Here is a 24,938-nt window from a genome sequence, read left to right as displayed (position 1 = left end):
GTGCTATGTACATTTGAATGTCATATTTGCTTGCAATTCATTATTCTATCAATTCAAGTCATTTTACACTTGAAACGTGCAGTAATTGACCATGTGAACATTATTTGTAATCCTAGTATTGTGTGTTAAATCACCAGGGACAATATGGGAGTCTATTCATCATCACTTAATTTATAAAAAAAAAAAAACATAGGTGAAAATTAACATTTTCGCCTACTTTTCTAAAAATTAAGTTTTTGGGTACATTCATCAAGAAGATAATGCAGGAGATATCACTGATATCTCCTGCTTATCTTTTACTCTGGCCCGGCGTCGCCATCAACTAGTATGGAGACCTCATTCATTGAGCTCTGAAAAAACAATATTTTTGGAGCTTGACTGCAGGAGTATTTGCCATCTACAGATGGCAAATGCCCCCTTATCCCCGCTGCTTACCTATGGGAAGTATGTCCGGCTTGTGATCAAGGATCCTCCTTTATCCTACCACCACTGTCCTTCGGCCGGATGCCGAGGGCTTGTCACCTGCGTGTATACTGGTTGATGCAGGTGCACTAGTGCTAGCACTGACAAATTTTTTCACTGCTTTGAAAGAAAAAGTGAAAAAATTTGTGGAGACAGCTGATTTTTTTCACATCAGCTGTCTCTCCATGCTCCAGCGCTCACTGCGAGTCCAGATGATAATTATCGGGGCCGTCTGGCCCCCCGATAATTAACATGATGAATATGCCCTTATATACTGGAAATCAGTCCCACTGGGCAGATGAATGTGTTCCATTAAAACAGTGTGCACATGTGTAATGTGCTTATAGAGAAACTGTAAGTCTACTGATGCTGAAATCCTTTCTTTAGTTGTCTTTCTTGAAATGTGTTTATAGACTGGCAAGAGAACAAAAAGGAAAGCTGCAAACTAAATAACTGCATTTTTATTGTCTGCAGCAGTACACGGGTACATTAAGAATGTCATGGAGACATTTATTTATTATTAATCTACTAACAGTTATAGTGCCCACATGTTGCAAAGAACCTAAATATCTCCAAAAGCCAATAAACCTACCAGTGTGTATAAGGAAACCTAGAACACGCGATAACAAAAGTGGGTTCAGATCGAACCCATGAAACTGTCATTGTCAAGCAGCAATGGTGACCATCATGCAACCACACTGCCATGAAAACTGGTGCGAGAGGCAGGGGTGTTTTAAGAGAGGATAGGGCCGCTGTGCAAACTCCGTTCCAGGCCATCTCCTGTGGCAGCGGTAGACTCTTGCATTATGGCAGAGTCTACTGTGCATGCACAGGTCTCCGGGAACATGGTGCCCATGCCGTATTCCCAGGGGACATCTCCAATGTGCATGCGTAAATCACACAGAAACTCTGAAGGGGTAAGTGAGAGGTAAATTATATGGTATTTGGTGTGGACCCCACTGGACCCAGGGGCCCATCTGGTCCGCACACCTTGCACCCATTATAGAAAAGCCTATGGCAGGAGGCTATTATTATTATTATCCTTTATATGGCACCACAAGGGACCTGCAGCACCCAATTACATACACAAATAACCAAATAAGAAAACAGTAACTTACAGTTCAAGACAGTATAGAACAAGTACAGGGTATATAAACATAGTTGCATCAGCAGGCGACACTGAAATAAGTATAAGGGTCACAGAAAATTGAGGGATTTGGTGCCGTCGAAAGGAGTATGGAGTAGAAGATATTTTCAGTATGAGAAGGAAAAACAAATGAGGGAAGAGGGCCCTGCTCATGAGAGCTTACATTCTAAAGGGAAGTGGCAGACAGACAGGGGTGACACAGATGGGGTAGACACTGAGTGCTATATAACTAGAAACTTGCTGGCTGAATGCATTCCTCCAATGCGTTTTCCCCAACCAACCCCAGTAGACTTACAGTTACCTCAGCACCATTTTTGAGAAATATTCCCTTACTCAATTCATACATTCACTGATGCAACTGTACTTTCAGACAGGTTCCTAACTTCATGAAAATCAAATAGTAATTTCTTCTCTTTGATAACATGAAACCATAAAAAAATTACCATAAAGCACAACTTATACAATGGAACATCTGAAAATGTACTGTATGTTTGCAGTTAAGCCCAATGACCACCTGTCCTTTTCCAAAAACAAAGAGATACAATAAATTGGACCACTGAACTAATATTTGTTTACAATTGATGCATGTCACATTGATTACAGAATCACTAATCAAATAAAAAAAAAATGGAAACAAAATACCAAAAGCATGGAAACAAAATACCAGTCCATCATTCGCATGGTCATCACATAATAAATGATAACATAGTAAGGGGTTGTAGGGTCTACTTCCTAACCTGCACAATTCAGTAATCCACAGAAGCCACCTAAACAAGCCACCACCTAAAGCCATAAACACAGTAGCATGAAATCCTTTATCTGATGTCTGACCTTTACAAACAAAAGTAGGTCTGAGAAATACCAGTGACGACCAAATGTCAACGCTAGTTGAAACTTTCATCACAAAATACCGCACTGATGTTCTTTACCTCTGTATGCCTTAAAATAATGCGAAACATTATACTGTATTTACAGATGGTCAGATTAAAATATCAGAGATAAATATATATCACTAGTTCCTCTGGAACCCTCTTGCACCATGAACATTTTCCAACATAATTAATCAAGAGTAAGAAATCTGCAGAAGTGCGCCAGCAATCAGAATATTTTAAGTGTATTTTTATACATTTTGGCAATAATGATCCTATAATATATTAATTATTTACACATCCTTATAATATAAACAGATCCTTTGATAGAAATGTCTGTGTTTTTTAATTGATTACTTATGGGATTCAATGCAAGAGACATATTACAATGTAGCTACTCTAGAACGTTAACTCTTGCTAGTGCCATTCTCACTTAATTTGTCTTAAGTTATGCTCTGTTGAAATAAAGATATGCGTGTTTAAGAACAAACTAGATAAGCCCCATCTTGATATTTAAAATGTAAAACTGTTTTGTGCTGTCACATCTTTATTAGGCATCTCCTCAATGGATTGCAATGGTCTCTCCAGGCAATTGCCTCTTCAATTGAATTACTGTGCATGTGATGTGCAGGTGAGCAGTGGGTGACTTTCAGTATGATATCACATCACAGGTGGTGAAGGCAGGGAGGGACACTGTGTAGGGAAAGGGGATAAACATGATTCCACACACAAATGTCTGTATTTCAAGACAGGTCTTTTTAATAAGTGTAAATATAGTTTTGGCAGCGTCAAAGCTTAACCACTTGAGGACTATGGGATCTCCAGCCTTCCTTACCAGACTATTTCACATGGTGCAATGCCCGATTTAAATGGGCATACTTTTTTCATATTTGAGTTCCTAAAAGCAAATTTAATATTGCTTCTTTCAGGACAGATAGGACTTCTGTGTTATACAGTATAGAAAAAAAATAGCTAAGACAAGGGAAACATTCTTATTCCATAAATAACCATATAACAGTAGCTATTACCTCCACATTTGATCAAAAAGATCTATTATTTACAAGGATTGATTATTTACAAAGATTGTGTATACAATATGTGCACTCTGTACAAGGTTTGACATAATTATGAGAATTTAAGGATTTAAGGTGTATATTTTATTTGTACGTCGACTACCTTACGATATACCCCATATACCCCATATTTTTGTGCACAAATCCTCAATACACTGTAGGAAAAGTAAGTGTGTGTGTGGAGGGGGGGGGGGGGGGATTTAGCAAATACTGTTGGCCAACATAGTTTGGCTGGGTTTTTAGGTGACCTTCATTTCTTACAGGGTGCACGATATACAGAATGCACAAGTGACACCCTCAATGCTTAACATTATATAGTAAGATGGGGAGGAGGGTGGGAAATAAATAAATATTTTTCTTCTATTTATTGGATCCTGTGTTATTCATGGCTTATCTATTAATCTGTAGCTAAAAGATTTAGTAGCAGGGAAGAGCCTAGAACCACCCTTGCAATGTTATTCAGACCCCTCTGCCCCCCTTCAGGATCATGATGACATCACTCCATATACCCCACTAATGAATGTGGAAGTTTTTGTGCAGTTATGCATTCCACACTCTGTATTCACTTTAAACAATGTGTGCTCATGATCATAGGGGCAGAAGCCAAATAGAATTTTTTTGTAGCTGTAGGAGACCTTTGGATTATCATTGACATAAGGAGTCTAATAATGCCAGCATGTGCAGGAGCCATTACCGGCCATGAGAAATTTACATTTGGCTAGACAATTAGAGCCTCTAGGTCACCAGTGGTAAATGCTTCAATTGCAAAAAGAGATAGAAAGTGGATAGATAGATAGATAGATAGATAGATAGATAGATAGATAGATAGATAGATAGATAGACCGATATATAGATACATAGATATGTAGTTAAATATTGGATACAGAAATAGAACACATAGCATAGATTGCACATTTATTAAAATACAAAATAATTAAAAGTACAGCTAAATGAATATATATATATATATATTTATTTATATTGCTTGCACAGATGTTCCTAGAAACAATTTGAAGTCCCTCAGACTCCTGAGATCACACTGCACAGAATATAAATCTGCTATTCCAGTATATCTTCCCTGGGGAACCTGCATCAAGCTCCATATGAAAGTAAAATTGCAAAATCGTGATAGTCTTACACCAGCATTTATAATAGAAAGACATCTTGGTTTCCTTGCATTATCCATGTCTCAGGCCCTATGTGTGCTGTCATTCCTAGGTCTGATTATTTAACACTAAATATAACACATACAGTATAATTGGAACAGTTTAAATTCATCAGGTATTATAGATATTTCTGCATTGTATCTGTTCTACAGCTACAATAGATGCACTTTCCATAGATGTCAAAATCTCTGGAAAATCTGTTTTTTATTACTACAGTATGTTTCCTTATGATCGCCCTAGCATTCCATCTACTTGGTTAAAACTCAGGAAGTAATCATCAAATGGGGGTTCAGCTAATTATGTGCCTGAGTGTAGGTGAGTGAACACAGAAAAGCCTGGCAACTGTAAGTGATATGTCTGTGACAGAAGCACAGTACAGAAAAAAAATATCCCACTAGGACACACATTAAGGTTCTACACAAATCTCACATATACTGTAAGGGGAGATAATAGTGGACTCTGCATACTGACATTAATGTGTCTTTAGGAGATAGTGGATTTGTGAATTTTCGATTATGTTATATCTCATCTGGGCTTGGCTTGCAATGCAGAAATGAATGAAGCTGTGTAACAATAGGAAAACTGAATAGTAATTGGAGGGTCAGCTATACAAATAACAAATGTTACAGTCTGTCTTACATACTATAGAGATATACATTCACTACAGTATCTACAGAGGACTCTGGTCACAAGCCATGAGTGTTCAACTAGCCAGAGACTGAAAACAACAGTTGATTAAGGTAGTATGGCACACACTAGCAGACGGTTCCCATGTGTGTGTCATACTGTACATCACAACAGTCTAAACACATTCACAATGCAATGTCCCTGTGGTGTAGCTCTCTGTATTACATAGTACAATGCTCTCTCTCTCTCTCTACCTTTCAGTGCATTAACCAGCACAGAGGCTGCAAATATGCTCAATAATATTAAACAAGGACATTATACACCCACTTACATCATCTCACACATGCAGTGTTCAATGCAAAGTGCTAACCCAAGAAACGTGCTTTATCTGGAATAATGGCAAATACACTGTAGTACACGCTGTCTGCTTGCAACATAAAACGCTTTTCTCTTCTTCCCAAGAAGAATGCATTGAGAGAAGAGCCACACTGCTGGCACTGATTAACCTCTTCCAAGCCAGGGGGAGGCATCAGGAGGCATAGAATCTAGAAGAGCCACACTGCTGGCACTGATTAACCTCGTCCAAGCCAGGGGGAGGCAACAGGAGGCATAGAACCTAGAAGAGCCACACTGCTGGTACTGATTAACCTCTTCCAAGCCAGGGGGAGGCATCAGGAGGCATAGAATCTATGTCATTAGGAGGCAGAATAAGATATATGTATTTACAGGACTTTTTTATTCCCTCTAACAAGCAAACGAGATTAAAAGCAGACATGGGGGAGGTGAAAATAGAAACCCACCGTTTCCACCCCTTAGGGAAGCAGGTGACCTGTAGATCGCGATAGGCGCCGATACATGCTTCCCTCCGTGGAAGTGGTGAATGTGGTGAGATCCCAGATTCGATGCCCCCCAGGTCACCCCGAAGACCCCACTGAGGGTAAGAGGCAGTATCCACATGGCCAGGCGGAGGCCGGCGCACCCGGGGCCCGGGTCAGCGCTGGAGTTCCACGGTACCCTCTGCTGCTGCTGCTGCATGGAGCAGACAGGCAGAGCGCAGCCTCCCGGACGCAGCTCTGCACAAACTTTTCCCCAACACTACTCCACAAGCCTTGACATTCACAGCGCCATTCCCCAGTCTCCTCTCAAGCCTGGAAAATACGACTTTCTCCCCTTTCTCCGTCTACTCCATCCTTTCCCCCAGTTTTCTGGTCCAATGAAACCAATCCCCAGCCAAACGCATAGTCACTTGGAAAGCACAATCTGTGTGTATCTTCACTTGATCCTCTTCAATTCAGAAGAGGCGACAAGTTGAGGGAGCAGCTTTCAATTAACGATCCATAGTTTGCAAAACTACCAGCATAAAAGGGATTTTCTCTAGATGAATCGCATCCATATTAATCCACAGGATATCCAGTTAGAATACTGAAGAGGAAAAAAAAAGCCACTTCCTAGAGCTTGCTGAGGAATAAAAATTGATGTGCTCTCCTAGATTCCTGCATTTAGTGTATGGACTCACAGAGCAGTCTTAACCACAGCAACTCAATAATCAGCCTTCCCCCAAAGCAATCTGAGTGGTCTGACTATTAACAGTAATACCAGAGGATGTTTCCAGAGAATAGTGCACCCTTATGAAAGAATCAAGGAGAAGAATATGCTTCCGATCTGAAGCCTATGCAAATCTGCAGTCTCCAAACAGCAAATCACTGAAGCTTGGATGCAATGCAGAGGAAGAGCCTATGTGAAAGAGGGAGGCAGAATAATGGTGTGAAAAAAACCATTTCTGATTCCCTTTGCTATTATTATACACCTAGAACACCAAAGTATGCGCTGCTCAGTTTTCAGAAATGTTCAAAAGAAACAGCAACTCTTATCTTTGCCGTTTGCGCAAGGCACTGATGCAGATATCCATAGCATTTCCCCTTTCATGCTATAGATCAAATATTCCAACATCTTGGGGGGGAAGAAAACTTATACACATCTTCTTAACCCTTTGAATGCTAGAGGGGTGTCACAACCTATCGCAGATTTAATCAATGTGCTATTGCGCCGCCTTGCGCTCTCATGGTTCTATGTCAGGAATGCTGTTTTTGTGCCGGGATTACATGTCTCGTGGAGTGAGGGTATTTCCCCCACAAAGCTAAATACTGTATATGTGAACACGTCTCTTTCTCTCTCACTCCTCGAATTGTACACACACACCACAATAAAATGTAATCGAATGTATTGTTTCCTTTTATATATTAGAAAGGAATATAATTATAATTTCTAGTGGGTCGCTGTCCACCGCGGTGGTGCTGAACCTCTAAAAGGAAGGGAATTATTTCTGGCGAGTCGCTGTCCACTGCGGTGGTGCTGAACAACAGTAAAGAGCAGTATAGGCGCTAACGAGTCGCTGTCCACCGCGGTGGTGCTGAACAACAGTAAAGAGCAGTATAGGCGCTAACGAGTCACTAGGCGCTAACGAGTCACTGTCCATCGCGGTGGTGCTGAACCTCTGCAAGGAACAGAATCATTGCTAACGATGGTGCTGAACAGGTTAAGGCTGTGAGCTTCTAAATCACTCTGCTTTCCAGCAGCTTACAAAGCTGCACTGTAGGGCTGATCGCTTCCAATTTTTTTTTTTAAGCAGATTGATCGACACAGTCTCCCTTTTACCAGAAAGAGTAATCATAGAATTATACATGGGGTGCATTATGAATACGCTTTTTTTTTTTTTGTCAACAGTCAACACCTCTTTGTTCACAATTAATTTGGGATTGCTCTGCGAATTTCTAAGGCAATTACATAAATTGCATGCAAAGGTTGAAGGGTTATTCACCATGAGAATTCTTCTACAGTCCTATGTTCAATTTTTGACAGGTGCCAGTGAGCCTCATGGTTATTTTGGGAGTACTGCATGCAATGACAGCACTATGAATTAACACTGTACATGTCAGTATGTAAAGTACAGGGTAAACTTAATTTGGCTGCTAAAGATTTAGCTATTCATTTTTAAAATGATGTTTTTGGGTTTAAAAGTCTCGATATGTTAATCTGTTCCAGCTTTCACACAGTTATCAAGCTAGATTTGTTCTTTCAGTGATGAGGTGGTGCTAAATTAAACATCACTTTACTGAAGGATACAATCAGATTATATCAAGCAGGTCTACTTAAGTGAATTGAAAGGATCCGTGTACTGAAGAAGTTGCACCACACATTTCAACACTGATGAGAACCCATGTACATTTTTACTGTTTAGCTCTTCTATGTAGCTTCCTTATGAAGTTGGGAAATACTGTAGCTTTCTGTAGATCCTAGCATCCCTGTGTATAGTGTATACTGAAATTCAGTTATAATTATGTGCTCATTCACATTTTCCACATGCAAATACATATATTAAATATGTGGGCAGAAAATCATTACAGCAAAATTGATCAGACCTACTGTATCAATAAAATTTATGAAGCATGTCATTACAGTATACATAGAACTGACAAGGTCCACGGACCCCAAACAAAATGAATAGGGTAATTCTAAGTTAAATGAGTGAGACTCTATATGTGATGATGGGGCCAGTGAAGCTAGCAATGAGTAAGTCTGCTTTTCTATGACATACTCATTACTATCTGACTGCACAAGGAATAAGTGCACAATCAATTCTCCAACTGTCTTAATTAGCTGAAGGCCCAAGCTTTAAACAAAGGAGCTGGACACGTAAGGTCTGGATATTTTGTGGGTGCTATTATATTTGTTAAAATTGATTGCTAATTACATCTGGTTTACCCATACTAAGCTGGAACATGGAGCAATAAAAAAAAACTTCCAGCCCATCTCCAATATTCCAATATGCTTGCGGCCAAATTCTGCACAATGGTGAAGTTTTCTTTTCTCATTGAAGGAAAAGGGACATTTCTATTTATACAATACTGTGTCTTCATAAGTGGGAGGTTAAAATGTTTTAGTCCTACAGTAAATATGGTTGAATGTTCAATATCAACTTTACAAATAAAAAAGGGAAATACAGTAAAAAGATCTGTGTACCTAGTCAGCCCTCATTGCCAGCCATGTATTACACTAAGGCAGTGGTTCACAAACTTTGCACATAGGCACTCTGGGGTGCCTCGGGGTACTTGCAGGGGTGCCTTGGGTTGGTGGTCCAATTAAAATTATTTACGGTCAATGCAATAGATATAACCAGTGCTTGTGGCTTCAAATCATAAAATATGTGGACAAATAGAAGTGAATCCTGTCCATCAACACATAACTGAACCTAAAGATAACATATAAACATAATTTACATAATTTAATATTTTTTTCTGATTTCCTTAATAAGAAACAATTGGTCTAGGGGTACCGTGAAAAAAATCAGATACTCTAGGGTTGGGAACCACTGCACTAAGGTTTTGCCTGCATGTGTGACCATCCAAATGTAACTTCTATCTGTATGTCTAGTATCTATCTATCTATCTATCTATCTATCTATCTATCTATCTATCTATCTGTGATCCATCTATCTACTTATCTGTGATCTATCTATCTATCTATCTATCTATCTATCTATCTATCTATCTATCTATCTATCTATCCATTTATCTATCTATCTATCTATCTATCTATCTGTGATCCATCTATCTACTTATCTGTGATCTATCTATCTATCTATCTATCTATCTATCTATCTGTGATCCATCTATCTATTTATCTGTGATCTATCTATCTATCTATCTATCTATCTATCTATCTATCTATCTATCTATCTATATATCTATCTATCCATTTATCTATCTATCTACGATCTATCTATATACATGTCTAGCCATACCTCCCTCTGTCTGTCTGTCTATCTATCTATCTATCTATCTATCTATCTATCTATCTACCTATCTACAATATATCTATCAATCTATCTATCTGGCTAGCTATCTATCTACAATCTATCTACATACATGTCTGTCTGTCTGTCTATCTGTCTAGCTACAGTATCTGTCTTAAGCTTTCTTTTAATATGCCTGATGGATTGAAGTAATATCTATGTATTTAAACAAAGTATAAGTGTGTTTTTGTTTTTAAAGTCAAGACTGTTCTCTCTTGAGGAATTTGTGTACAGCTTTTTTGCATTTGAAACAGACTCAACAGAAAAAGAAGTCATAACTACATCCCCAGCCACAAAGGCAAACTTTCATCTTTGATACAGTGTACCCAACCCTTAATTTCCTTTTACAGCTCTTCATGTAAATGTTGTCTTTGCTCCACTATTCACAGATGTCCACTTGAGACTCTAAGATCATTGCATGGGAAAGGCTTTTTTATTTACTTCAACAACGATTTAGAAGGTAAGCTTCAGCCAAAGCAAAGAAAATAAATGCATTGAGAAGCAAGTAAGCATGCTCCTCTCTTCACTAACAGAATCAACGTCAAACACAGAGAAAACAATGGATCATGAAAAAAGAGCAATTTCCCACTGCAGGGATTAAGAAATGTCCCTTTGTACTTCTAAATAAAAGTTAACTTTTTCTCTTTTAAAGAAATTCTGATATATTTTATTTCATTTTAAATAAATAGTCTCTTGAGGAGCGACAACATAGATCCAAACAACTTCACTTCCTTCCCAATCAATACCACAGATAAAACCCTTTTTATTGTTCATCTTTCAGCCACCTTATTGATAGAACAAGAAAAATGTAACTCCAACACAAGTGAGAGATAATTACCTTAACTAGAATGACTTTCCCGTAAACATTGCTCTAAATTTCATCCCAAGAGTAAAAGCTAATTTTTTTTTAATCCTTCAAATGTCGTAAACACTATTAATTCTTAATTCTTGCTGAAAGGCCATCATGGCAATGCAGAGGTTAAAGTAGGTACTATGGGCCAGATTCAAAGATGGTCACATATGCTAGCACATCTGTGATCCAGTATATAGTGCTTGTGCAAAAATATGCAAACGTCGCAGCTGCCGGAATTTGTACTGGCGGTTTCCAAGGTCAGCCATTTGTGGAAGAAGATGCAACCATCAGGTGCACATCGAACGATCATTGTCCTTCTGAGTAACCCAGTGGTTGCACAGCATGGCTGTCAAAATTAAGACACTGGAGATATTTTTTTTCTAAGCAATATATATTTCTGTATTTTACATTATGAAAATGGGCATACACACAACTCTGCATTGGGCCATAGGGACTTGCTTAAATCCACGATATGCAAATTAACACCCAAGTAAACCATGTTCTAACCTATTGGGTACAACGGCAATTTTTTTTTCCAAGGAAAGAAAATAGTATTGTTGCCTATAGTATATACAAAAAATGATGGGCAGCTTTATTTTAGCTTTGCCACTTAGAGTTGAGCAAGGAAGTGCCTGCGACCAGGGATGTAGCTATGTGTAATGGGGCCCCATAGAAAATTTTGCATGCTTCCACCAGACACTCCTCCACCCCATCAGACTGTCTCACAACCCCAGACCACACCACTCAGTGCAGGTCGGGCACTCACCTCATGTGACATTTAAGCAATGTGCTGCTACTGCTGTAGGCACATCTGCTGTCAGTGTACCAGGCCCGGACTGCTCCATTGTCACTGATACTTTGAGGAGCCAGGCTAAGCAATGCCATGCCTCTGAGTTCTGGGATCAGTGAGGACAGAGAGCCTGAGCCAGCTGGGACACTGACAGCAGATGTGTCTGCAGTAGTAGCAGCACACTGCTAAAAAGGAGAACCCATGGGGCACAGGAGGGGAGGTCAATGATCTGCAGACAGCATAATTTGGTGCAAGGGAGTGCCAGGCCCTGGAGGCAACTCATGTGTCATAGCAGCCACACCCCCTGCACCTACTATAACTATGCCTGCTAATATATTTGTAAGATTTGTTTCCTAACCTGTATGTTTGTTGATTGGGGACATTGATTATAGTTTAGTGTTTGGGACTATAGTTTAGTCATGCAGCATGTGGCTCATAAGCTGTTGTAAACTACTTCCTAGCATGCCCTGTAAGCCAAAAGAAGGGAAATTGAATAAATCATTTCTTAAAATGAGTGTTTGATATATGGCAGTGTTAGAAAATCTGTGCAATCACTAGTCCGAGCATTACCTATCAGCAGTGTCAGACTGGGGTATGAAGGGCCCACCGGGGAATGTAGTGATAGGGTCCCATAATTAGGGGTGTAGCCAGTCTTCAGAGGGGGTGTGGCCAGCCCCTACATTGGCTTGCCTAACAATTAGAGTGTGCATAGGCTGGGCCCTTGATAAATATATAACTACTGCTAGTGCATGCATGATAATTTACCAGATAAATATTGGCACTGCACTGTAGAGAATACACCATAGTCATGTGTATTATAAGATAACATGTATATTTAAGTGCACAGTTGGGAACCTGATCCCCTTGGGGGGGGGGCAGTGGGGCCCACCGGGGGGGGGGTCCACTGTGCCCCTGTGGGCAAGTCCAACTCTTCCTATCGCAAGAATAAAGCTTTTTCTACATAATAATTGCTCCCATTTCCATATTTTTCTAGTGAATATGTTGAGTTTAATTGTATTCATGAATGTATTTACCGAAAAGCAATTTTGGCAGTCAAGATATTATTTTACAATGTGCCAAATTCACAAGATCTATTCCTTATGTTTCCACACAATCATAGACATACTTGTTGCTATATCCCTGACACCACTGTAACTATAAAATGGGGGTGTCTGTATCAGCTGACATGAAATATCAAACAAATGTACTTGCCACATTGTTGATTTATTGACTGTCAATATCTGACCACAGTAACGTTACAATACACCAGATGGAACAACAAAAGTTGCCCCATCTGCATGGAGTCACTGAGCCAGAAATACAGTTTAGTAAATCTTTGCCAATTTAAAGAAAAACAATGTTGAATAGGGAATGTTCACATATTTGCATGACTCACATGTTTCATTATTGCTGTATAAACTTTGCTGATTTTTTTTATGGTCATCTCACAGGAGGAAAATTAGAATATTTATCATTTTGATAAATGATCCTTTATACTTGGCACAACACACTTAGGTCATTGCAAATATTTGCATGCGTGCTCATGTGCAATAGTAATTCACATAGTGATATACAGTAGTATGTACTGTAGTAAACAATGCACAGACTTCACGATTGCACTGTTATTTCATAGAACATCCACCGGAGGGGTTTCATCCTCAAATAGGTCACGTACAAGCTAATACATGCTACTGCTTTCAGCATACAAAATATAACAAATTGTTCTGCCTTCATTAACATAATATACAATCTCTAGGTAATCAGACTGTATTTTTAGAAACAATACATTACTTAAAATTGTTTTATGTAAATAACTGTAAGTATTAAAGTCTTGCTATTCAGGTGTTTTTTCTTTCTTTTATATCTTGGTATCCTTATGCAGTGGTGATCTAAAGTACAGATAACAGTGGCTTACTTAGGATTGGTTATTACAGTACCTAAATGTACATCTTCTATAGTGTCTTGGGATTTGTTGTACACTTGTGTATGATTTGCAGTAATCCTATACCTTAGGTACAGATGTGTATAAACAATACACTGGCAAATAGGTCTTATAGTGCATGAATAAATCTTATAGTGTATGATCTTCAAATGACATAATGTAATTATCTGCACTTATTTGGTTACCTTTTCAGGCCATAGAGAGTCTTCTAGCCCATTAGGTATTGGTAAAAAAAAAATACAGCAGCCTGATTTGACAAGCAGTAATAGGAGTTATACTTCCAGCCAATGGCATCAGTTACAAACATTAGCAGATTGTAGCAGTGAGCATTGCTGGCTGAAGAGGGCAGTATGTGATTGGATGTCACTTGATGACATGACACTAATATTACCCCTATAATCCAGTGCCACCCACTGCTTCAGTTTCTTTTGGCCAGTGTCATTAATGAAACCATCCAAGAATAGTCAAGTTCCTTTAGGGATTCAATCCTGTTCACTATAGATAGGGTAAATCTAGCTACAATCACTACATGGTTTTGAAACAGTAGTAGTTGTTGTTGTTGTTGTTGTTGTTGTTGTTGTTGTTGTAGTAGTAGTAGTAGTAGTAGTAGTAGTAGTAGTAGTAGTAGTATTGATATTATTATTGTTATCTTTTATTTATTTAGTGCCAAAGGGTTCCGTAGTGCCATATAAAGGAGATACAGCATACAACACATTTACATAAATACATTAGACCACAGGTTCTCAAACTCTGTCCTCAGGACAACACACGGTGCATGTTTTGCAGGTCTCCTCACAGAATCACAAGTGAAATAATTAGCTCCACCTGTGGACCTTTTAAAATGTGTTAGTGAGTAATTAATACACATGTGCACTTGCTGGGTTACCTGCAAAACATGCACTGTGTGGGGTCCTGAGGACCGAGTTTGAGAACCTGTGCATTAGACAAATGCAGACAAGTTTACAAATCTACATATATAGAATATGGGCCTGATTCAAATGTGGTTGAAATTGTTATGACAGCGCTGAATGGTAATGCAGCAAAAGGCATCTATTACATGCAGACAGGTAATGCTGCCGTAGTAATCCGATTTTACCATTGGGTGGTTTGAGGCACCGCACAATCCACCTGTTGCAGAAGCCAGGAAATCTCCATCCAATTATGGAGATCCCTGGCTTCTTCCGTCTCCCCAAACAGTGGCAACACACCTTCATTTTCACAAACCGAGGCCATAACTGCCCCCTCCCCACCCCCATATTGCAGCAGACTGTCAATCACTGACAGTCTGCTTCAGGGGCTCTTTAAGAGAGGAGGAGGTCCGTGTGCAGCCTCCTACATTTGGTCCCCCTCCTCTCTGCCAGCTGTACTGGAAGTCTGAGCTCTAGAGGGCTCAGACTTTACTGCACATGCGCAAATCTATGGGAAAATGGCACAGCATCCATTTTCCCAGTGATTTCTCTACAGTGCATGTGCAGAACTCCGTGAAAATGGCAACTGCACCATTTTCACAGTGATTTAACAGTGCAGCTGCTGTTGGTGTGGGACTCCGTAGGGGTGAGTATTCAAAAAACAGATGCAGCGTGTGGGCCCCCCTGGACTGCACCCATTATAAATACGCCAGTGATCTGCTGCTGTCCTGCGTTGAAGGACCTGTTTGCGCACCTGGAGAATAGGTCCTGCACATGCGCAAAGTGCCAATAATTAGTACTTTGCAGCACTGAGCGCACCTCCAAACACATGTGAATTAAGCCCAAGGATGTAGCTACAACCCACAACTTACATACAAGAGACAATAAGGGGTATATTAACTACAGTGCAGATTTTAAGAAGTGGAGAAGTTACCCATAGCAACCAATTAGATTCTACTTAACATCTATCTCACACCTTCTAGAAGATAATAGCTAGAATCTGACTGATTGGTATGGGCAATATCTCCACAGCCAAAAACCTGCACTTTAGTAAATATACCCCTAGGAGAGAGGGCCTTACTTATAAATGCTTACAATCAAAAGGGACACAAAGGGGTATATTCAATTAAAGTCAGATCCATTCCGACATGTATTTGTCGGAATGGATCCGACAACCCCTATTCAATGTCATCTCAATTTGACTTTTTCAAGTCGAATTGAGATGAGGGATACAGAGGAGGAGAGGGGTGGGCGAGCTGCGGGGAGACCAGCTGGGACAGCCGGCGGGCATACAGGGGAGATCAGCACTACAGTAGCGCTGCAAGAGGATGTCACACAGCCGCCCAACCTCATGGCTGTGTCCACACGGCTCCAGCAAGCATGCTGGAGCCAGGTGGAAGTTGCCGTGAGCGGCGCGGCTGTGTGACATCCTGCTGCAGCACTACTGTAGCACTGATCTCCCCTGTATGCCCGCCGGCTGTCTCCCTGTGGCTCTCCCCCCTCTCCCCCTCTGGGTCCACATCTCAGTCCGACATCTTTTGATGTCGGACTGAGATGGTCGAAAAGGGGGCCAAAACCTGTCGGTTTTGGCCCTGTTTTCAACACAAGCACGTGGATCGGCAGCTATTCCACTGATCCACGTGCTTTTCGACAAGTCGAATTTATCGACTTGTCAAAAAATTTAGTGATATATTGAATAGGTGGAATCAGAATTCGACCTTAAAAAGTCGAAAACTGCCATCTTTTCGACAGACGCCAGTTTTCGACTTCAATTGAATATACCCCAAAGAGGGAGATTGGGCAGAGTGGAAGAATGCAGAAAATGAAAAGTAAGGAGGCATTGTATGCTTAACTGAAGAGATAAGTCTTAAGAGCACATGTGAAAGCTGGGAGGCCGAAAGTCTAATTGTGCAATGGAGACTATTTCAGAGGTTGTGTGAAGCACAGGAGAAGGAGTGGCTGATTGGAATAAGGTTATAGGTTAGGAGGTGAGGCAGTAGTCATTGGTAGAGCATGTTGGGCAGGAAGGAGTACAGTATGTGTGAAAATGTAGGGAAGAGAAGAGCTCTGTAGGTAAGTGAGTTTGTGCTGTATCCTAAAGGGACAAGGAGAAAGTTGAGGGACTATTAGAGAGGTGCAGCAGAGGTGGAGTTATGAGAGAGGTGTTAAGTTTAGATTGAAGAGGGGCGAGTTGCAAAATCAGAAGTAGTTTCCAGAGTGAAAAAGCTCCTGATCTGGGAATTGTTATACAGGTGTAACAAGAAGACACTGCATGTGAGGAATGAAAAAGAGAGCAGAATCAAGGCTAACACCCAGGAATTGGAGATGTGGGAAAAAGAAGATAGGCTTATCGACCCAGGACAAATGAGATGTGGACGAAGGCCTTGTGGCTGGAAAGACAACTTCTATATTAGAGATATTGTGTTTGATTATAAGTCAGATGCAAGTACAAAAGCAGTAGCATCCTGCAATTATCAGCAGACTGAACAGAGTCCAAAGAAAGGAACTGCAGACTGTGTATGCCCTGGACCATGAATTCACACTTTGACTGAAGATATGAGAGAGGAAATGTCAGGATCACTTTGCCAGTGAAATATGTGTGTCTGGGCAGAAATTGGGTGGTAACTTAAGGGACGCTTGGAACATTTATGTCTCATGGGAGTTGTAGGCTTCTATGCCTGTTTAAAGTATGTTGATTGAGATGTGACAGCTGTTTTAGATTTTTAAATAGATCTATTGCACCCTGCATGGCGTGGGGGTGGAAGGGTCTTTTAGCCATCTGTCCCTAGACCTCATCAGTTCATGAATTGGATCCAATCAACAACTCAGTATTGTCAAGGCACCTCTACAGACCTTATCAAACATGTACTGTATGAGAGAATGGGCTACCTCGGTGGGGTACTTTATCGATAAAAATACAGATTTATAAAGTGGCTGCTCACAAGATTAGTTATAAAATCAAGCTTATCTTATTACAGTCTTAGATCCCACCATCTACCATGACAAATATATCCAAGAACTCCAAAAAGCCTCTAGCAAGTTCACAGGGGAGGACGGCTAATGCACTTCTTCATTAAGACTTCTGCTTTTCTATGGATTGGTTATATTAGGGTACTACTATACGTCACATTATCATCCTAATTATCCTAATCATCCTAAAATATATATATATATATATATATATACATACATACATATACAGTTCAGTAATATCTGGCACTCACTACGTAAGACAGATACCTGCCCTGTTGCCTCCACAGCTTCTCAATCCAAACAGGGTGGAATTTGCACAACAAAAAACAAGCAGTTTGCAGGTTGTTGCATGATGCACAGGACAGGTTTGTTCTTTACAGCCAAACAATGTTTACAGGGTCTTTAAATACAGCAAACACAATTTTTCAGTTAACCGTAAGGTCCGGGAACCCTAACCAGTGTCGGACTGGGGCATGTAGGGCCCACCGGGGGAATGAAGTGGTAGTGGCCCATGTTTAGGGGTGTGGCCAGTCTGCAGAGGGGGCGTGGCCTGCCACATCATTGGTTTGACTAACCATTAGAGAGTGCAACACCTGGGCCCCTTCATTAAATTTAGTATATTCAGCTGCCGCATGCATGATAATGTACCAGATTAATAACAGCAATGCACTGTAGAGAATACACCATAGTCCAGTCTAAGGGTAACATATGTGTAATGTATAATTCAAGTGCACAGTCTGGAACCTGATCCTTAGAGCAGGAGGTGGGGCGCCCAGGCAGTGGGGCCCACCAGTGGTTTCCCCTGTACCCCTGTGGGCCAGTCCAAGCCTGACCCTAACAGTAACCACCCCATACCTATCACCTGGGCCGCTTGTCCACCATCAGGAACAATGTTCCCTGGGTCTGAAGCTGTTTTATCAGCAGCTGACAAGTGCCTGCAATCAGCTGCTTCTCAACACTGGCCTTAAGAAATACCTGGATGGATTCTCTCTAGCGACAACCCAGCAGTTTTTCACCCATGTCTGTTTAATGCTGTCTCTGTCACAATAGATATATAGATATACACTTACATACACACATGTATCTAAATTATGTTTCATTAGAAATATTGGCAATATTGAAACAGTTAAAGATCAGTTATGAACAATCCAAAATCATATTTTAATGAACTGCATTTAAGTAATGTGTTTTCTAGTTAGCATTTTTTGTTCAGTTTGAAACTCTCCCTGAATGAGTATAGTTTATTGTGCAATATAACAACCACAGTTTTATTTGTGGTAATAAAAACACTCTTCCTATTGCGTATATAAAACATAATTGAAAATCGCTCGGTTTTTACTGATACCTCTTTTGTAGATTAGCAATTACAGATGAGGTTTGGGAAGATTCTGCTCCCTTCATTAGTTCTGGTGTAATGGCTATTGCTATAGACCTGAATAAAAGGAATCCTTTCTGTAAAGCTTGTTTTTCAATGAACTGTCTTCAGAGTGCTAGATTCATCAAGTGCTGATAGGAGCAAACTACAATATATCCTCAATTCACACAAGATCCAAGGGCTATGCACAGAGCCAGCCCTAACCAATTTGATGCCCTAGGCAAGATTTCGGCTGGTGCCCCCTAGCACCACCGCTAGTTCCGCCTCTGACTCTGCACCCCTTTCCCAGCACCTTCACCGCTCACCTATAGCAGTCCTTATTTTGGTGTTCTTACCGCCTATATTTTAAATAGGAACAGTGCGCACATTCGGTGCACAGCCCAAAAAGGGGCATGTTCTTGCTGGGAAGAAGCATGGCCACACAAAAGTACCCCCAATTCAAATTCTGCCACACAGTACTGCAACTTTATTCACATTTTATCATGCAAGTGTCCCTTATTCACGTTACATTACACAGTAGTACCACTTTACCTTATAAATGTTACTCCTCACAGTAGTGCCCCTTATTCACATTACATCACACTGAATTGCTCCTTATTCACATTACACCACACCATAGACCACACAGTAGTGCCCTTTCTATACATTATGCCACACAGTAGAGCCCCTTTTTCAGAATAAATTACACTGAATTGCTCCTTACTTACATTACATCACACAATATTGCTCTTTATTCACATTAAACCACACAGTAGTGCCCTTTCTATACATAATGCCACACAGTAGAGCACCTTATACACATAATGGCACACATTAGTAATGTATTTATACACATAATACCATACAGTAATGCCCCTTACACATGACACACATTATTAATGTCCTTATAAACATAATGCACCTTACACATTATGCCCACTTTTATTAATGCCCTTATACACTTAATGTCCCTTACACATATGCTGTGCATTTGTAATGCCCTTATACACATACTGACACACATAGTGCCCCTTACACATTTGCTGCACATTATTAATGCATTTATACACATGACACGCATAATGCCCCTTACACATATGCCAAACACTATTGTACAAACAACCCACTCACACACAGCACTCACACAGCCATTAATGCTGTGACCCCTGCCTGCTGGAAACAGATGTGCCCTCATAAATCTTGGCTAAATGCACCATGCAGCAGGAGATGCCTGGCATGAAACATCTCGAAGCTCCTGGACAGCTCTGATAACATTGGGCACCTTTTTTTAATGAAAAATCATCTTATTTGCATTTGATATGCATAGGGGCACCAGCAGCTTCTGCTGATTAAAATGATATTCAGTATGCCTATATACTGTGTGCAACTGTGGCTGTATCTGCATACAAAATGCTACACACAATATGGCCATGCCGCATATCATTTTAATCAGCAGAAGCTGCTGGTGCCCATAGGCATATCAAATGCCCAAGGCATTTGCCTAGTTTGGCTATGCCTAGGGCCGGCTCTGGCTATACAAGATACCAGTAATGCTGCAAAAATAAGACACAATGCAAAACACAGTACTCAAGATAATCTGATTTCAGATCTAGTATGGTTTTACGTTTTCCTAAGTCGGCAAAGATGTCTATTTAAAAAAAAGAGATCTCTATTGTTAACTGCCAAGAAAATAAAGAGAGTTATCAAGATTTCCTGTCTCTAGTAATACAAATAAACATTCATTTTACTGCCAATCATATTAGAGTGATTTTGGGGTATCTTTGTGGTGTTGATTCAGAAGATGACTTTAGTGTTGCTAGATTGGCTCCAATATTTAGATAAATGGATGAGAAACCGCTCAATTGCCAGCTGACAGTTGTCGATCACTTACAGATGTAGCCATGCTTATTGTGGCTAAATCTGCATCAAACGGGCACTCTTGGTATGCCTAGCCATAATGAGCTGCATATTTAGTGGCTCCCATTCATGCGAATGGGGCACATGCGCATCTAAAATGCATGTGCACCACAGATGTACAAACGGTCGCATCTAACAAGGCACGATCTAGCTGAGATGTAGTCACAATGAGCGTGGCTACATCTGTATATATCAAGGAGGAATATTCTAGAATGATTGCAGAGTAAACACCTAGAATAATAGTGTGTCTCACCTTCAGGAATGTTCCGGTACATTCCCAAAAGCATCCATCATGCCTAAATTCCCTATTAGTTGAGGGTATCCAAGAACAACAAGAGTCAATTTGAAAAAAACTACTTTAACTTTTGAATTCTGTTACCTTAGAAAACCCTAAATATATTCAAATATCCTTGGCAACTAAACATAATTTTATTTTGTTGGGCTCTGCAATACATTCAAGGTCCATCACTGTCATTAGTCTGGGAGTGTGGTGCTGGCTATTGATGTTCCAATGCCACAATCTCAGTCTGACTGCAGCTAAAGTGGCAGAAAAGGATGAAGTAAGTGCAGTACCCATTGGGCTTACAATGGCCTAGCACAGGTTCATCAAGTGCAATCTTCCATAAGTTCTAATTATGTTGATCCAGAATATCCTAATGTCCTAATGTCAAAGATTTTGGAGATGTGCATTGTGGCAGAGTTGAATTATTTACCAGTAAAAGTACTAAACGCTATGCCACAATATGCTCATTTCAAAAAGATCCTTTTACCACACCTATGTATTTTTTAAGACTGTCATTTCCATTTTGAAAACACGGATAGCAGCAATGGGCCTAATTCAGACTGGATCGCTGCAGCCCTTGCTGGAATGCGCATGCGCAGTGGCCGCACTGTATGAGCGCACCCCGGGAGCCCAGTGAGATGCTTTCAGCATCTCAGGGCTGCGATCGACTCTGCCTGATTGACAGCCAGAGGCAGTCACGGGGCAGGAGGGGGCGTGGCAACGGCATTAGAAACCATTGGTGGGGCGCGGTTTGGACAATGCAGCCATGTCCGGACCATTTTGGGGGCGGGCCGCGGCTGCTGCGTGACGTTACATGCAGCCGCTGCGACCCGGGGTGCAGTGAGTAGTGGTCTGCCAATGCACAGGAGCTGCACTGGCAGGGAGCTACTCAGCGGGTGCAAAAGCATCGCCGCTGTGCGATGCTTTTGCACCCTTGCTGGGGGGTAGGGTCACACATGCGAGGCGGACTAGCCCTGTGCTAGGGGGACCCTGCATGTCTGAGAAATTGATCGTAGATGTGCTAAATTTAGCACATCTACGATTAGACTTGAATCAGCCCCATGTCCTGTAAAAGGTCTGGTGAGCAAAGAAGAACAAACTGAAGTTTATTGCTAAAATACTCATCTTCTTTTGTAAACAGCACCCTTATTTGGTTACATGGGAAATGAGTCACAATTGAAATTATTCTGTTATTTATAAATGTAGCCTCACTGATCTGAATTGATCTCTTCAGTACTAAGGCTACACATGCTGTGAAACCCGTAATAATTATTCTTATTAATTTTTTTACTTCTTTTACACTTTTTCTTTTACTAGACTGCCTTGTAGGAGGAATTCTTCTACTTCTGTTGCTTATATATCCACTCACCAAGGGGCTGCCCTGCTGAAATCAGGACTATTCTGTTATAATGCAACAAAGTCAAACACTTCTGTCTTGCTGACAGAAAGCCAAATATTAATCACAAAGACTCTTGGGCTGTCAGGATGCCCCAGTGCCATATTTGGGAGCTCAGTAACTGCATGCTATAGCAAGTGTTCATCATCTAATAAACTATGATGAGTATGGAGTGCAAGGGGTATATTTACTAACATTCGTAATTTTCGGAAAAAGGTCAAAGTTCAATCACGAATGACATCGACAGTGTAAAATTGCAACTTTTTGAATTGATTACGACTAATTTACTAAGCTGCCGTATTTTGCCTTTTCGGGTTTTCCGATGTCGATGTCATTCGTGTTTTTTTTCTGTTTTTTACGGCAGTGATTAGCAAAACACTGCCGACTTTTTCAAAATGAATCTCGGCCGGATCTGTGTGATCCGTTCTGGGGTTCATTTTTTTTTTTCTTAAATAAACACTGTAAAACTTTTAAAAAAGTTGCGTGGGGTCCCCCCTCCTAAGCATAACCAGCCTAGGGCTCTTTGAGCCGATCCTGGTTGCAGAAATATGGGGGGAAAAATGACATGGGTTCCCCCATATTTAAGCAACCAGCATCGGGCTCTGTGCCTGGTCCTGGTTCCAAAAATATGGGGGACAAAAAGCGTAGGGGTCCCCCGTATTTTTAAAACCAGCAGCGGGCTCCACTAGCTGGACAGATAATGCCACAGCCGGGGGTCACTTTTATGTAGTGCCCTGCGGCCGTGGCATCAAAACTCCAACTAGTCACCCCTGGCCGGGGTACCCTGGGGGAGTGGGGACCCATTCAATCAAGGGGTCCCCCCCCCCAGCCACCCAAGGGCCAGGGGTGAAGCCCGAGGCTGTCCCCCCCATCCAATTGGCTGCGGATGGGGGGCTGATAGCCTTTTGTGAAAATGAAATGATATTGTTTTTAGTAGCAGTACTACAAGGCCCAGCAAGCCTCCCCCGCATGCTGGTACTTGGAGAACCACAAGTACCAGCATGCGGCAGAAAAACGGGCCCGCTGGTACCTGTAGTACTACTACTAAAAAAATACCCAAAAAAAGACAAGACACACACACCTTGAAAGTAAAGTTTTATTACATCCATCCACACAAACATACATACATACATACTTACCTTATGTTCACACGCAGGTCGGTCCTCTTCTCCAGTAGAATCCAAGGGGTACCTGTTGAATAAATTATACTCACCAGCTCCAGGGTCCCAGGCTCCTCGTAGCATCCATTTGTAATCCACGTACTTGAATAAAATAAAAAAACGGACACCCGAGCCACGCACTGAAAGGGGACCCATGTTTGCTCATGGGTCCCCTTTCCCCGACTGCCAGAAACCCACTCTGACTTCTGTCTAAGTGGGTTTCTTCAGCCAATTAGGGAGCGCCACGTTGTAGCACCCTCCTGATCGGCTGTGTGCTCCTGTACTGACTGACAGGCAGCACGCGGCAGTGTTACAATGTAGCGCCTATGCGCTCCATTGTAACCAATGGTGGGAACTTTCTGCCCTGCGGTTGACCGAAAGTGACCTCACCGCTGAGCAGAAAGTTCCCACCATTGGTTACAATGGAGCGCATAGGCGCTACATTGTAACACTGCCGTGTGCCGCCTGTCAGTCAGTACAGGAGCACACAGCCGATCAGTAGGGTGCTACAACGTGGCGCTCCCTGATTGGCTGAAGAAACCCACTTAGACAGAAGTCAGAGTGGGTTTCTGGCAGTCGGGGAAAGGGGACCCATGTGCAAACATGGGTCCCCTTTCAGTGCGTGGCTCAGCGGTCCGTTTTTTTATTTTATTCAAGTACGTGGATTACAAATGGATGCTACGAGGAGCCTGGGACCCTGGAGCTGGTGAGTATAATTTATTCAACAGGTACCCCTTGGATTCTACTGGAGAAGAGGACTGACCTGCGTGTGAACATCAGGTAAGTATGTATGTATGTTTGTGTGGATGGATGTAATAAAACTTTACTTTCAAGGTGTGTGTGTCTTGTCTTTTTTGGGGTATTTTTTAGTAGTAGTACTACAGGTACCAGCGGGCCCGTTTTTCCGCTGCATGCTGGTACTTGTGGTTCTCCAAGTACCAGCATGCGGGGGAGGCTTGCTGGGCCTTGTAGTACTGCTACTAAAAACAATATCTTTTCATTTTCACAAAAGGCTATCAGCCCCTCATCCGCAGCCAATTGGATGGGGGGGGACAGCCTCGGGCTTCACCCCTGGCCCTTGGGTGGCTGGGGGGGGGGACCCTTGATTGAATGGGTCCCCACTCCCCCAGGGTACCCCGGCCAGGGGTGACTAGTTGGATTTTTGA

General features: G+C 41.3%; 1 protein-coding gene across 22 annotated transcripts in view; it reads right to left on the bottom strand.

Moving 5' to 3' along the window:
• The window catches only part of NRXN1 (neurexin 1), a 1,686,961-nt gene that overhangs the window by 531,562 nt on the left and 1,130,461 nt on the right, over positions 1-24,938 (bottom strand). For 2 of the 22 annotated variants that reach the window (XM_063918670.1, XM_063918681.1), the window contains exon 1: positions 6,145-7,200. The exons of 18 other annotated variants lie outside the window; for them this stretch is intronic. In XM_063918670.1, the coding sequence (XP_063774740.1) occupies positions 6,145-6,379 (235 nt within the window). In that variant the 5' untranslated portion in view covers positions 6,380-7,200. Of the gene's footprint in view, positions 1-6,144; positions 7,205-24,938 lie in introns of those variants that run through there. 2 more of the 22 variants (XM_063918682.1, XM_063918671.1) reach the window with 2 other exon arrangements.

This window comes from Pseudophryne corroboree, chromosome 4 (assembly GCF_028390025.1).
Source record: "Pseudophryne corroboree isolate aPseCor3 chromosome 4, aPseCor3.hap2, whole genome shotgun sequence".
Classification (NCBI taxonomy): Eukaryota; Metazoa; Chordata; class Amphibia; order Anura; family Myobatrachidae; genus Pseudophryne; species Pseudophryne corroboree.
This window is presented reverse-complemented; position numbering and strand designations above follow the sequence as displayed.